General features: G+C 39.9%; 1 protein-coding gene across 2 annotated transcripts in view; it reads left to right on the top strand.

Annotated features, from left to right (window-relative positions):
• Positions 1-16,630, top strand: part of PAPPA (pappalysin 1) — a 554,424-nt gene that overhangs the window by 418,093 nt on the left and 119,701 nt on the right. For both annotated transcript variants that reach the window (XM_075324089.1, XM_075324088.1), the window contains exons 12-13: positions 4,349-4,484; positions 7,790-8,003. In XM_075324089.1, the coding sequence (XP_075180204.1) occupies positions 4,349-4,484; positions 7,790-8,003 (350 nt within the window). The remainder of the gene's footprint in view (positions 1-4,348; positions 4,485-7,789; positions 8,004-16,630) is intronic.

Here is a 16,630-nt window from a genome sequence, read left to right as displayed (position 1 = left end):
CTGACGCGATGTGGGACGGTCAGTCGGCGGCAAAGGAGTCATGCGCACTGGGTAATCTGTGATACTTAGAGCATAGCACACGCGACAGAAAGATTTCGATCATTCAAATGCCCATTGTCAAGAGAACTATACAATCGACTGCAAAAAGGCACATCGTTAAGTAGGAGGGAATCATATTATTATGCAATCATATATAACTTTACAAATTATTAACAGACCACCCCATTATAACATACAGTCAATACAATAAAAAACCTATACAGTCAATGGGACAAAGGCACATCTTTAAATAGGAAAAGATTACATTATTATACAATCATAAAGATTTACAAATTCTTAACAAACCCCCCATTGTAATACACCATCAATACGACATAACTAAAGAGCACATTACTCCATAACAATTATTCATATGGTACATTATATTAACAATCCTTTTAGACAGCTTGAGAGAGTAGCTCCTTCCCCTAGGCATCAATGGTCATCAAACGAAACCTTCTCAGGGCATGTAGAAGCAGCACGCTCCATTGGTGAAATTAACCCGAATATATGGTAACCTAATAAACTAAAAAAATAGACGATTAAGATTATAAAAAACAAAACCCACCAAACACATCTAACTAAAACCCAGGCATCCCTATGCAAGGAATACCAGAGAAACAAGAAGATGCCATATGAACAAACAACTCAAGAAACCCCCCTTCTTTTATTGGACACAGCCAGATTAATTATAGAAAGGCTGAGAACCCCATGTTTTCATTCAACCCATTCGGAGTCAAGGTTCCCAGCCTATAAATCCACTTACTTTCAACCTGGGCAAGCAACCTGCCAAGATCACCCCCCCTGGTACCAAGAGACACTAAATCAATACCTTTCGCTTTCAACAAGGAGGAATTACATCCATGATACTTTTTATAATGTCTTGGAATGGTTTTTAACAAATTTTCATCGGTAATGCTTTTAGCTTTTTCAATGTCCAGACAGTGCTCACGAATTCTAATTTTCAACTCCCTCGTGGTAAGTCCAATATATACCCTTTTGCATGGGCACTCAATCCTGTAAATCACACCTTTTGAGGAACACGTGATCCGATGTCTAATATCGAACTCACGTGATCCATCAAAATTATGAAATTTCTTGGACTTAACAAGATTGGCACACGCCTTGCAAAGGCCACACGGAAAAAAGCCCACTGGCAATAGTTGACTGGACATGCTTGTCTGAGATGGTTCATAATTACTGTTCCTCTGAGGAACTGGCCCATAGATTTGAATCAAGAGGGTATAGTCGGAGGACAATAAGGCATGGTTTTAGGAGAGCAGTGGGGTCTTCTAGAAACTCTCTTCTTTTTTCTAATACGGTGAAAACAACAAAAAATGACCAGACAGTGCGTCTTATTACCACCTACAATAATAAGTGGGATAGAATGAGGACAGTAGTCCAGAAACACTGGAACATTCTATTGACGGATCCGGTTTTAAAAAGAATCCTCCCATCACGACCATCTATCGTGGCTAAACGAGGTAAAAACCTGAGGGACATGCTTGTCCATAGTAATTATGAACCATCTCAGACAAGCATGTCCAGTCAACTATTGCCAGTGGGCTTTTTTCCGTGTGGCCTTTGCAAGGCGTGTGCCAATCTTGTCAAGTCCAAGAAATTTCATAATTTTGATGGATCACGTGAGTTCGATATTAGACATCGGATCACGTGTTCCTCAAAAGGTGTGATTTACAGGATTGAGTGCCCATGCAAAAGGGTATATATTGGACTTACCACGAGGGAGTTGAAAATTAGAATTCGTGAGCACTGTCTGGACATTGAAAAAGCTAAAAGCATTACCGATGAAAATTTGTTAAAAACCATTCCAAGACATTATAAAAAGTATCATGGATGTAATTCCTCCTTGTTGAAAGCGAAAGGTATTGATTTAGTGTCTCTTGGTACCAGGAGGGGTGATCTTGGCAGGTTGCTTGCCCAGGTTGAAAGTAAGTGGATTTATAGGCTGGGAACCTTGACTCCGAATGGGTTGAATGAAAACATGGGGTTCTCAGCCTTTCTATAATTAATCTGGCTGTGTCCAATAAAAGAAGGGGGGTTTCTTGAGTTGTTTGTTCATATGGCATCTTCTTGTTTCTCTGGTATTCCTTGCATAGGGATGCCTGGGTTTTAGTTAGATGTGTTTGGTGGGTTTTGTTTTTTATAATCTAAATCGTCTATTTTTTTAGTTTATTAGGTTACCATATATTCGGGTTAATTTCACCAATGGAGCGTGCTGCTTCTACATGCCCTGAGAAGGTTTCGTTTGATGACCATTGATGCCTAGGGGAAGGAGCTACTCTCTCAAGCTGTCTAAAAGGATTGTTAATATAATGTACCATATGAATAATTGTTATGGAGTAATGTGCTCTTTAGTTATGTCGTATTGATGGTGTATTACAATGGGGGGTTTGTTAAGAATTTGTAAATCTTTATGATTGTATAATAATGTAATCTTTTCCTATTTAAAGATGTGCCTTTGTCCCATTGACTGTATAGGTTTTTTATTGTATTGACAGTATGTTATAATGGGGTGGTCTGTTAATAATTTGTAAAGTTATATATGATTGCATAATAATATGATTCCCTCCTACTTAACGATGTGCCTTTTTGCAGTCGATTGTATAGTTCTCTTGACAATGGGCATTTGAATGATCGAAATCTTTCTGTCGCGTGTGCTATGCTCTAAGTATCACAGATTACCCAGTGCGCATGACTCCTTTGCCGCCGACTGACCGTCCCACATCGCGTCAGATAGCGTGGTGTGGTTGCCATGACTCACTATCATGTGGGTCATGGCGTCACAGTCACGTGATCGCGATTTGTGGGAGGTCCCTTTACAAGCGTCCGTAGCAACTGCAGTCATGCGCCGGTAATGGGATTAATCTGTTTCCTGCTCTGACATTTGAATGCAATCAGAATTTGGCACCTCTCATTGGTTATTTGATGTTTATAATCTGCCCGCCCCTCACCTCTGACACGCTCCTTGAGAAAGCTGTTTGTGAAACACGTGTCGGAGTGCGAGGGTCACGGCAGGATACTTCCCAGTCAGGTGATGTAACATTATGATACTATTATGTTTATTGTCAGCCTAATCACAGTAATCTCTATTTGAGTATGGACTTATATGGACTGTGTGGTCATTATCACAGACGGTTCGCTATTGTGTACTGCATTTTCTAAGTGTCATGGTTTCATGCTATCTATGGACCCATGCGGGCTCTGCTGATTACTGGTAATTTATACTGCATTTAGTGGAATTAATTCCTGTGTGGGGAACCTGTATACTCTTTTATTTATTTATTCTCATGAGTACAGATTATTTATGGGGGAACCCTGCATGTAAAAATGTATGCATTGCAGATGAAAAACGCAGGTGGAGCCGCAGAGTCTGCATTTGGTCCATATGATATATGATACTTGTATAAAAACTATATATGTGAGAATTTTGCAGTAATGCGTTACACTGGCATTAATACAGTTATGATCACTAGGTCCATTTCTACTGCATTTAATATCTGAGTTTTTGGCTGTAATTACATATACATTCACCTGCCTGGGTGTAAATATCCCAGTTATTAATACAGGGATCTAATTATTTTCCTGTCCGTGTCTCTCTTCTATACGGTACCTTGTTGCTTAAATATTTTTTAAAAAAATATGTTTAAATAAAGATTGGCTTTATTGAAAAATGGCGTTACTCCTTTAATTTGGTCATCTAGGGATGTCCAATAAATGTGTACAAATTTTAAGAGTGTGAGGATTCACAAGTCTGCAGTCACATAGCTTGACACATAGAGTGACTATCGTAGAGCCAAGTAAGACATTGTTTTTGTGTAGCGAGTTGACGGTTTTCTTAATACCAGTTTAGGTAATTTATGGCACTTTGATCACTTTTTATTGCATTATTTTAGGGAGGCAGAGGAAAAGGAATCCAGCGAGCGGGTAGATATTTCTAAAAATTGACTTTTATTCTATTAAAGTTAAAACACACGAGACAGTAACCTGACAGTGTGATATGGCAATCATGCAAAGACTACGCGTTTCACCACTTATGCCTTTATCATGGTCTATATGAAAAAATGTAGTTACTACTTTTTATAAAACATAATTAAAAATTATATTGAGGGGATTTCTTCTAATTAAATGTGGAAGTCTTACTCCAAGGAAAAAACCTTCCGATAATACATGAAGGAAGTTGGGAGACAGGTGAACGTTGAGATCCTGATGATGAAACATGAAAACAACCTTTTAAGTAATAGTTATAATATTGTTCAATAAATCTAGCATTGCATTTCTTTTTTTACAGGCCCATTTTTCTCACTACGTGGTTGTTGCAGCAGTTGTTGTGCACCTGGTGACAGATGGGACATTCTACAGTTACCAAAAGCCGGAGACTATCAGTGTTCATCTGATTGATGTCAAGGAACAGCTTCATGATCTTGGTAAAATCCCCAGAACTGCTTTTAAGTTTTACACTTATAGAAAACAGTAGTACCCAATGTTGCCCGGGATAACAACTAAATGTTTGTCTCTCTCACTCTCTCCCTGTCTGTCTCCCTCTCTGTCTGTTTGCCTTCCTCTTTGTCTCTGTTTGTCTACCTGTCTCTGTCTATCTGTCCCTGTCTCTGTCTGTCTCTCTCTGTCTGTCTCTATCTCTCTGTCTGTCTATGTCTGTCTCTGTCTCTCTCTCTGTCTCTCTGTCTGTCTCTCTTTGTCTCTCTGTTTGACTGTCTCTATTTGCCTGTCTCTGCCTGTCTCTCTCTTTCCGTATGTCTTCTGCTGTCTGTCTCTATCGCTTTGTCTCTGTCTGTCTCTGTCTCTCTGTCTCTGTATTTCTGTCTGTCTCTATCTCTCTTTGTCTATCTCTCGGTCTGTCTCTATCTGTCTCTGTCTGTCTGTCTGTGTCTGTCTCTGTCTGTCTGTCTCTGTCTCTCTGTCTGTTTGCCTCTATCTGCCTCTCTCTGTCTATGTCTGTCTCTCTCTGTCTCTCTAGCTGTCTCGCTCTGTGTCTTTCTGCCTGTCTCTGTCTGTGTCTGTCTGTTTCTACCTGTCTGTCTCTCTAATCAAAAAACAAACAGAAATCAGAGTATATTGTATCAAATATTTATTTTGTATTTTGCAAAAATATTTTAAACATTGATTTAATCTACATCGCTAAAAACAGCAAGAACAAAAATCAAGTAAAACATCACTTGAAAAAACAAACATGGAGGGAATTTCTGACCATAAGTTATTGGTGACAGAAGTAGAGGGAAATTATACTCAATGAAAAAATGTATCAAAAATGTATATAATTGGAGCAACACCCCGCCACTCTCATCAATATTAAAATATCTTGCACTGATAGAACCACTATATATATATATATATATATATATATATATATATAAAAGCCCCTGTATAAGACTATTAAGTCCCCACGTGTTCAATTACTTTATAAATCTTATTAGGTCTTATAATAAATATTCAACATCAAAAAATTTCTTCAATATAAATATAACTATATCTTCCAGACCTATTTTTGACAATAATAAATATTCAAATAGAAATTACTATAAGGTTGTAAGGGACACAACTGGTAAATAGGGAAAAGACTCAGCCTGTATAATGGCTTACCTAATAGGGCTGGATGTATACTCCTACAACACCTATTTCCAAGGTAGATCGACCCCTTTGTAACAGAGGCTCTTAATTTACTTAGGTATAAATTATTGTGCACTACTCACATAATATAAGGTCAGAGAAACCCCCAAAACACCTCGACGCACGTTTCAAGGAAACCTTTTCATCAGGAGGCTGTCTCTCTGTCTGTCTCTCTGTCTCTTTCTCTCTTTCTCCACCAACATAACATTACCTCACACATAAGCTTCTTATACTAAGAATGTCCTTTGTTGCCCATAGCTCCTATTAATAACCTGTAGCTCCCAGCTCCATTGAGTTTATTATAAGCAGGTTTTTTGGTGAATAATTGTAAAGCGCGAGGTTAAATTTTCCCCTCAAAACATAGTCTATGACGTTCTTTGAGTCACATGAGGTGGCTATACAAAATTTTGTGATTTTAAATGCGACAGTGTAGATTCCTTTAGCGGACATACACACACACACACACACACACACACACATACACATACATAAACAAACACACACACACACATAGACTCATCTTTATATCTTAGGTAGAATGTTGTTTCTGTTGATGACCAATACAATGATCTCAGTAAAAAATATTAATCTAAAGATTAATGCATATAAAAATATATTAAGTTTATAGAAATATTAAATCACTGACTGTGAAACATTGCATTTCCATAAGATCTTCAAAGGAGGACATGAAAATATAAGGTCACGCTTGTTTTTGTTGGTTTACACCAGTTTTGGGTAAAAATTGCAAATGTTCTAAAAGATTCAGCTAAGAGTGCACCAAACTTCCAACCTTTGTCTTTTTTTACCAGTAGAAAAGTCTAGAAGGTCGTGTATCCAGCTGTAAATGTACTTTTCATGGCACAATGTGTTTTCATGTGCTCATAGTAGGTGAAAAAAGTAATTCAGTCGGATAATCCTAATGGTAAACTAGAGGGTATAACTCTGGTGCACCAGATGAAATATGAAGATATGAGAAGTCCAGTATAAGGACTATGAGAAACTTGCTTTCTTTGGTGATGCTTTAATGTGAAAGAGGTAGCAAATAACAGATACAGTCCATTCAATCCGACATTTCGGCCTATCAAAAATTGGCCTTCAGGGAGAAATTGTCTAAATGAATAAGGCAAATAAGGAATATTCACATAAAGCATAAGATGCATAGGAGGACTGTAGACCTCTACCCTAGGTGGAATTAAATACTCTCCATGAGAGCTTCAAAATGGTTGGTCAGGGATCTGTTTTGAAGCCTGTTTGTGGACAGGAACCCAGGCAGAGACTGTTTACTATAGATTATGATGGATGAGCTAGCGGAGGGTCGAAGAGGTAAATGAAGACCTATGGAAGCCTTAATGAAGTATGATCTGTACCACTATGGACCACGGTGTATACAGCAGGTGCAATAGTTGTAGTGAGGATCCTTTTTTTGGGAAAAATCTCACCGACAGTTACTATAGGGATATTCTGGAATAATGTCTTGGTGCCAGAATATGGAACGGGTATAGTAAAATGGCGTTTACAATCCCACAGGTTCTGTACAGGTAGTGGAAGTCCTTTTACTTTCTCAGGGAATGGTCTCCCAATCAGTCTCCCAATCAGTCTCCCGATCAGTCTCCTAATCAGTCTCCCAATCAGTCTCCCGATCAGTCTCCCAATCAGTCTCCCGATCAGTCTCCCGATCAGTCTCCCGATCAGTCTCCCGATCAGTCTCCAGATCAGTCTCCCGATCAGTCTCCCGATCAGTCTCCCGATCAGTCTCCGCCGTCAGTAATAAGTAAAGGAGAATAAGGTTGTTCCATGTAAAACCTAGGGGAATGTATATACTGGGCCGGAGTGGGGGCGAGATGCCTGTGAGAGATACCTCCTACAGGTTCATGCAATCCGCGCTGGTGATTGAGAGGGCTTATGTGAAAACCCCCCAAAAATGGGATTTGGAGGTTTGTACCTTTAATAACATCAGTTTTGACACTACTAGTGTACAGTGAATTTTAAGTATATGACCTTAATTTACAAAACTTTGATTAATGTGTCTTTTATGTCTTTTTTTGTGTCTCTTGGTTTAACCAAGGTTAAAAAAAATAACCTTTTACCTTTCACCCCATCGCAGGTGTTCATATTATTAGCTGTCGTAATAATCCATTGGTGATTCCTGTGAGACATGATCTCAGTCAGCCCTTCTACCACAGTAAGGCTGTAGTCATAAGCTTTTCTTCCAATTTGGTGGCCATATCAGGAGTGGCTCTGAGATCTTTTCATGATTTTGACCCAATCAAAATTAGCAGCTGCCAAAGAGGAGAGATTTACAGTGCATCTGAGCAGAGGTGAGTAGGTCATCGACTTTTATTTATCTTTACCAATGAACTTTCTAATGGATTACAAAATGTAAAGATTTATGATTAGTAATAGGCGAACCCAGACAGTAAAAGTCCGGATCCAAGTGGGATACCTATTTTCTGTGCAGTGATCCAACAGATGGGCGAACCCGGACAGTAAAAGTCCATATTCACGCGGGATACCTATTACCTGTGCGATGATTCCACAGGTGGTTGAACCCGGACAGTAAACGTCTAAATCTACGCGGGATACCTATTTCCTGTGCAGTGATCCCACAGATTGGTGAACCCAGACAGTAAAAGTACGGGTCCAGGCGGGATACCTATTTTCTGTGCAGTGATCCCACAGATGGGCGAACTCGGACAGATAGACATACTGAGGTTAACTGTAACCAAACCTGAATTTTCAATGAACTCTTTACATGTTTAGTTTTTCCAACTTTTCATGTACTATAAAATGCTGTTTTCACACTTTTCCTTGTAAATCAACACTTCTAAGTACTCCTTGTGTTAAAACTTTCATTGACCTTAAATGGGATCTGTTACCAGATTTCACAATAAACCATTGATAAAAAAAATGAAGGGTTAACACCACACTGCCAGGATCATGGATCAGACAGAGATTATTGAAGGTGATTTTATTACGCGTTTCGGAGGCTATGCCTCCTTCCTCAAGACAAATCACAAGTGTATGTATAAATATATATATATATATATATATATATATATATATATATATATATATATATATATATATATATATATATATATATATACACAGTGCCTACAAGTAGTATTCAACCCCCTGCAGATTTAGCAGGTTTGATAAGATGCAAATAAGTTAGAGCCTGCAAACTTCAAACAAGAGCAGGATTTATTAACAGATGCATAAATCTTACAAACCAACAAGTTATGTTGCTCAGTTAATTTTTAATACATTTTCAACATAAAAGTGTGGGTCAATTATTATTCAACCCCTAGGTTTAATATTTTGTGGAATAACCCTTGTTTGCAATTACAGCTAATAATTGTCTTTTATAAGACCTGATCAGGCCAGCACAGGTCTCTGGAGTTATCTTGGCCCACTCCTCCATGCAGATCTTCTCCAAGTTATCTAGGTTCTTTGGGTGTCTCATGTGGACTTTAATCTTGAGCTCCTTCCACAAGTTTTCAATTGGGTTAAGGTCAGGAGACTGACTAGGCCACTGCAACACCTTGCTTTTTCCCTCTTGAACCAGGCCTTGGTTTTCTTGGCTGTGTGCTTTGGGTCGTTGTCTTGTTGGAAGATGAAATGACGACCCATCTTAAGATCCTTGATGGTGGAGCGGAGGTTCTTGGCCAAAATCTCCAGGTAGGCCATGCTATCCATCTTCCCATGGATGCGGACCAGATGGTCAGGCCCCTTGGCTGAGAAACAGCCCCACTCATGATGCTGCCACCACCATGCTTGACTGTAGGGATGGTATTCTTGGGGTCGTATGCAGTGCCATCCAGTCTCCAAACGTCACGTGTGTGGTTGGCACCAAAGATCTCGATCTTGGTCTCATCAGACCAGAGAACCTTGAACCAGTCTGTCTCAGAGTCCTCCAAGTGATCATGAGCAAACTGTAGACGAGCCTTGACATGACGCTTTGAAAGTAAAGGTACCTTACGGGCTCGTCTGGAACGGAGACCATTGCGGTGGAGTACGTCACTTATGGTATTGACTGAAACCAATGTCCCCACTGCCATGAGATCTTCCCGGAGCTCCTTCCTTGTTGTCCTTGGGTTATCCTTGACTCTTCGGACAAGCCTGGCCTCGGCACGGCAGGAAACTTTCAAAGGCTGTCCAGGCCGTGGAAGGCTAATAGTAGTTCCATAAGCCTTCCACTTCCGGATGATGCTCCCAACAGTGGAGACAGGTAGACCCAACTCCTTGGAAAGGGTTTTGTACCCCTTGCCAGCCTTGTGACCCTCCACGATCTTGTCTCTGATGGCCTTGGAATGCTCCTTTGTCTTTCCCATGTTGACCAAGTATGAGTGCTGTTCACAAGTTTGGGGAGGGTGTTAATTAGTCAGAAAAGGCTGGAAAAAGAGATAATTAATCCAAACATGTGAAGCTCATTGTTCTTTGTGCCTGAAATACTTCTCAATACTTTAGGGGAACTAAACAGAATTCTGGTGGTTTGAGGGGTTGAATAATAAATGACCCTCTGAATAAACTTTTCTCAATTTAAAAAAAATAAATAAAAAAGAAATAACATTCTTTTTTGCTGCAGTACATTTCACACTTCCAGGCTGATCTACAGTCCAAATGTCCCAATGTCAAGTTAATTCCGAATGTGTAAACCTGCTAAATCTGCAGGGGGTTGAATACTACTTGTAGGCACTGTATATGTATATACAGGGTGGTCCATTTATATGGATACACCTAAATAAAATGGGAATGGTTGGTGATATCAGCTTCCTGTTTGTGGCTAATTAGTATATGGGAGGGGGGAAACTTTTCAAGATGGGTGGTGACCATGGAAGCCATTTTGAAGTTGGCCAATTTGGATCCAACTTTATTTTTTCCAATGGGCAGAGGGTTATATAACACATCAAACTTATTGAGAATTTCACAAGAAAAACAATGGTGTACTTGGTTTTAACGTAACTTTATTCATTCATTAGTTATTTATGCACCACCACATTATGGGTGTCAGGTGTGAGCATTCCTACATGAAGAGTGTCCTGGAAAGTGGATTGGTCATCATTGGCCAGTTGAATGGCCACCAAGGTCTCCTGATTTGACCCCCTTAGACTTTTATCTTTGGGGTCATCTGAAGGCAATTGTCTATGCTGTGAAGATTCAAGATGTGCAGCATCTGAAACAACGGATACTGGAAGCCTGTGCTAGTATTTCTTCTGCGGTGTTGCTATCAGTGTATCAAGAGTGGGAGAAGAGGGTTGCATTGACAATCCAACACAATGGACAGCACTTTGAACATATTTTATAAGTGGTCATAAAATTGGAAATATCTAATGATGAGGGATGGGTGAACCCGAACTGTAAAGTTCGGGGTCCGTACCGAACATATGGTGTTCGTGCACACAACCCCGAGCACGAGCTTTCTGGGACGTTTGTGTTACAGTTCGTGTTACAGTTCAGGTCCAAAGGCTGTTAACAAAAAAGTACGTTATTAAAAAAACATTATGATCATACTTACAGATCCCGCGATGTTCTGCAGACTCTGTCTCCAGGCGTTTCTGCTTCTGCGTCCATCTGATCATTGCTGTTCCCCCTGTTAAGCACCTCTGACTAAAAAGACCTGCCGTGACCGTGACGTCATACACATGTGACCAGTCAAGTGTGAATGTTGTATTACCTCATTGACTACAGACTGGTCACGTGAGTATGACGTTATCAAAGGTCCTGGTGCATCGTGATGTGTCATCGCATCACGACGCACAGTTTCCCGACGGCAGCGGGTCAGCTGCATGTATTTCCACTGCTGAGGCGCTCCTGTCGGGAGTGGGGTTATGTAATGCTATGTAGCAGACCTGACATGGCTCTCTATGCTTCTCACTGTGTATAGACACTAAATGATCAATATTTCAGCTTTACAGCAACTTTATTTTCATAACCTAAACCAAATTTGGGAGGGTTTCAGCTGTCAAAAGAGTAATTTATGAAACCAATGGATTAATTTAAAGTCAAGTTATAAGCTTTTATTTACATATATATATATCTGAATGTCTATACATAGACATTCACACATATATGTTTATAGAGGTATATTTATCAGAAAATATGTGGAGGCATGAGATTTACAGAGGGTATGTTGTGGAGAAAGAGTGGAAGTATATATAGGCACAGGTATACTAAGAAGGAAATTAGACATATAAAAGAAAAGATGGCCTCTATTTTTATTTTTGTTAATGTGTTGCAATAAAATATAACTTTTGATATACGTGATTGTGAAATATTGCCTTTTCATGTTATCTAGAATTATTAGTGTTGCAAGATGAGTGAATTCCATTCATGAGAATATGACTTTTGTAATGAATTACAGAATTTTTGTTGGTGATTTGCCACATTTCTCAGTTGTAGTCCCTTTTTATTAACTTTATAGCATGCATATCAATGTTGACGCTGTGTTTTTCACTTTGTTTCTTAAAAAATGTACATATGGCCTGTCCTTTGAAAACAATTTCCTCAATGAAAATTCATCCAAGTCCTTGGCAGTTTTCAGAGAATGAATTAAATTCTTGCAGTCTCTAATGCTCCCTTTCATAACAGACAAGGTTATTTTCTTGTTAAGAATTTCACAACTTCAAGGTTTAAATTTAGTTCTCAACTAGCTCTATATAAAATGTATTATCATTATAATTTTTTTTTTTTTAAAGGAATTGTCCGGCACTAGGACAACCCCTTCTGATTTGACATGTTTCCCCCAGTTAAAATAAAAGACCGTGTACTCACCTCCCATTCTGGTGCTGTTCTAGCACTCTCAGTAACAGTTTGGGGTCACATGACATTGTGACGGAACGTGAGCCCTGCGTCCAATCACTGTCGGCTTCTCTCCTCACCTTCGGACCAATAGGAAGTGATTGGCAGACGCAGTGTCACTTCCTGTTTATGGTTGAGTTAGGCTAGTGGCCCCGATAATTTGCAACATGACCTGGAGAAGGGAGTGAACGGGGTCAGTTAACTGCTAAATCCAATTCCAATATTTTTTGCTTCTTTCAAAATACTCGGGGCTTAGCTTTTATGTCATTTTATATTCCCTTTTTTATTATATCAGGGGAAAATGTGAATATAAAAAATAGAAAATATGTTTATATTTTTCTCTTTTTTATTTTTTTTATGACCGCAAAGGAAACCTAAAAAATATTTTAAATTGTGGTCACCTTTCTATAGAAATATTTTTCTATATTAAAGATGTTTTTTTTATAGGGTCAGAATAGAAACAGCAATTGACTGGCGACATCTTTTTCTTTTTCCTTTTTTTTTCATAGATAGAGAGCCATATAACATATTATTTCAATCTTTTCAATGCTAACTTACCCTGTAAATGGGCTTGTAAATTAGCCCCAGTTACAGGGGAAATTCAGCCTTCTCTTAGAATGCAACAGCACCTGATTAATTTCTACACTCAACTATCACATGATCTCTGCAGGAAGAACTATCAGTGCTTCCTAATCTGTATACATAACACTAGTTCGGGGCTGAGTATACAGTGATAAGGACAGCAAATATGGTAATTTACCTTATGTATGGGGAGTCTGGCTGTGTCTGAAAGCTGGTTTTGCACCCTCACAGCTGCATAATCTTATGCAAGCAGCTTTCTTTGCACTGATGTTTTAGAAGGTCAGTGCAGTGTTAGGGGTACTTCTCACATAGCGAGATCGCTAGCGAGATCGCTAATGAGTCACGTTTTTTGTGACGCACCAGTGACCTCATTAGCAATCTCGCTGTGTGTGACACTAAGCAGCGACCTTGCCCCTGCTGTGAAATCGCTGATCATTACACACAGTGCTGGTTCATATTTTGCTCGTTGCTCTCCCGCTGTTAAGCACACATTGCTGTGTTTGACAGCGAGAGAGCAACGATCTGAATGTGCAGGGAGCCGACGTCTGGAAGCTGCAGACGCTGGTAACCAAGGTATACATCGGGTAACCAAGCGAAGCGCTTTGCTTGGTTACCCGATATTTACCTTGGTTACCAGCGTAAGCCGCTCTCAGGCTGCCAGTGCCGGCTCCCTGCTCCCTGCACTCGTAGCCAGAGTACATATCGGGTAATTATGCAAAGCACTTTGCTAATTAACCCGATGTGTACCCTGGCTACGAGTGCAGGGAGCCAGCGCTAAGCAGTGTGCGCTGGTAACCAGGGTAAATATCGGGTAACCAAGCAAAGCATTTTGCTTAGTTGCCCGATATTTACCTTGGTTACCAAGCACAGCATCATTTCCACGAGTCGCTGGTGGCTGGTCACTGGTCGCTGGTGAGATCTGCCTGATTGACAGCTCACCAGCGACCATGTAGTGACGCACCAGCGATCCTGACCAGGTCATGTCTTGGTCTGAATCGCTGGTACGTCGTTTAGTGAGACGGTACCCTAAGGTGTGGATCGCTCAGATGTTTAAAGCCTATGGGAGGTCCACAACTGGTTAAGCAACAATAAAGCCCCCTTAACTTGCCCCTTTGATCTTGTGTCAACATGAAAAAATCACTGTCGCATGTCAAGCACAGATTCAAGAGCAATACCACCAGGATCCAGGATAGAGTGGCTAGAGTAGTATCATAGCACCTAAACTAAGAGATCACTATAAGTAATTCATTTAGAATTAAATTACATTTTTTGCCGGAAAACCCTTTATGAGCTCATAACAGCACTCCTCACATTGTAGACATCTTTACTCAAATTGTTTAAAATTCTACTAAGCCATAAGCTGTATTTCATTGTCGATTAACTAGTCTGGATGGGGGGGTGAGCAATTTGTACTGTAGTCTTCAGCTTTGTTTTAGTAATGGCAGACAGAATCTGCCATTTAAATAATTTGCGGAAGAGAAGGAAAAGATCCCGTAGTCCGTTCTTCTATAAAATCCCAAACTTAATGAAGCATTTTAAAAAAATATCCTTTTTGAAAATTACATGTTCCAGACTCCTTGCCCCTCCTTACGCGTTTTGTAAAATGGTCCTTTCTCAAAGATTTGTAGGTTACTCCTTTCCCTGCCTTAAGTGTTTCGGAAAATGGTTCTTTCTCAAAGGCTTGTAGGTTGCTCTTTGCCACGCCTTACACGCTTTGGACAATGGTTACGTACAAGCCTTTGAGAAAGGACCATAGTCTGAAATGCGTAAGGCCGGGCAAGGAGTAACCTACAAGCCTTTGTGAATGGGCCATAGTCCGAAATGCGTAAGGTCGGACAAGGAGTCTAGAACATATAATTATCCGAGATGATTTTATTAAAATGCTTCAGTAAATTTTGGACTTTATAGAAGAATGGACAATGGGATTTTTTTCTTCTCTTCCTTGAATTTAAATTGGTGGTTGCCAGCCATCCTTCCCGGTCTGTGAATCCATTTCCAAGAGTGGTGAGGCTGCCTTTTCCTTGTTTCTTCTTCTTTTGCTTAGAGACCTATAATTGTCCAGTTGCAGTCAATCCCTGCTATAAGTCATATGGGGCTGGTTAAGTAATTGGGATGACTGTGATGGAGGCACTATAATTTATGCTCCTATAGAGCACTATGACTGGGTTTTGCAATATAGTATCTTAAAATACTTGTTCCTTCACACAAAGACTGCCCACACTTTAAAGTAAAAGCCCCTTTCCCCCGATGCAAAGAAAAGACCAACTTTAGCAATTCAAATAACTTTATTTGGAGAGTATATAAAAAACTCTCATCTTTTTTCTTTTTACACAACCATTTGGAAGGGTAAGGTCGCAGCTCACAAAATTGATCACCGGAAGAGCTGGGGTTATGCCGCCGGACTCCCGACACATGTTACACATATCCGATCTTCCGTCATCCGCTGCGACTTTCAACAACACCATTAATCTCAACACCAAACAGCAACATAGAAGGGGAGGGAGGGTGGGCAGCTCTCGATCGCAGATCAAAGGGGCCGGAAGGACCTCGGGCACTGAATATATACCCCCACAGGGGGGGAGGACTGAAGCACATACGGATCTGGGAAACCTAGGAAACAGGTAACAAACAAACACTAGGGGAGGGGACATACAATGGAGGATTAACTCTTTACAATGTGCCAGGAGAAAGAGGGTTCCCCGGCATATACAGCCGGGCCCCCACAATCTGTAGAAAAGCATAGTCAGGATACATGCTAACTGTATAACTGTTAGGAGTCTGATTTCTCAGACCCCCACTCAGCCGAGAACATTCCCTTGAGTGAGCAGACTTGTAGTGAGCACATGTGACCATTGTTCCATTCACTCCAGTCTATAGGAATGGTGGTCACACATGCTTACTACTTCTTCTTCAGTCACCCTGGGGACTTTGGACCCTTTGTTCTTTGAATTGTTTGGCGTACCAGCAGCAATAATACATTCATCATCTTTCCTTTGTGCAGGTGATAAATGTTGTTCATGGAACAGACGTTTCATTTTTTAATTATTTTTTTAGAAACTTAGCAGGTTGCTCCAACATGTTCCTTCTATCATCATTATAAATGAGTTTATAACTCAGGGGCAGATGCTACATTCTCTGTCTACCCAGCAACTTTAGCACGTTAGGAGTCAGAAGCCTACCACTGAAGCGTTCACATGAAGCTGGCAAGGCTTTCACTTTTGGACTTTTAGCTGCCACAGCTAGTTTTTTTTTATGTATTTCCTCTTTATTTGGCTGCGCTCTGCAAATGCTGTGTTTTTCCTACAATGTTATATTTGTTGGAAATTATTCTTTCATACACCAGTAAATAAGGACAGAAATGGCTTGGTTTGGAGTCAGATCGCACACGATTGTGCATTTTGAATCTGTAGTTTGTTTTCTAAAGGATGTGCTCCAATTTCCTTTTTTTAAGTTTTAAAATTCAAGTCCTGAAAGCACCTAAAATGGTTAAAATAAAGAACGAAATAAAAACAAAACATATGACTTTATACCAGATTCGAAAAGTGGGGGTCAAAAAAACAAA

The sequence above is a fragment of the Anomaloglossus baeobatrachus genome, chromosome 9 (assembly GCF_048569485.1).
Source record: "Anomaloglossus baeobatrachus isolate aAnoBae1 chromosome 9, aAnoBae1.hap1, whole genome shotgun sequence".
Taxonomy (NCBI): domain Eukaryota; kingdom Metazoa; phylum Chordata; class Amphibia; order Anura; family Aromobatidae; genus Anomaloglossus; species Anomaloglossus baeobatrachus.
The sequence above is the reverse complement of the archived record's forward strand: the minus strand, read 5'-3'. Positions and strand labels throughout refer to the sequence as shown.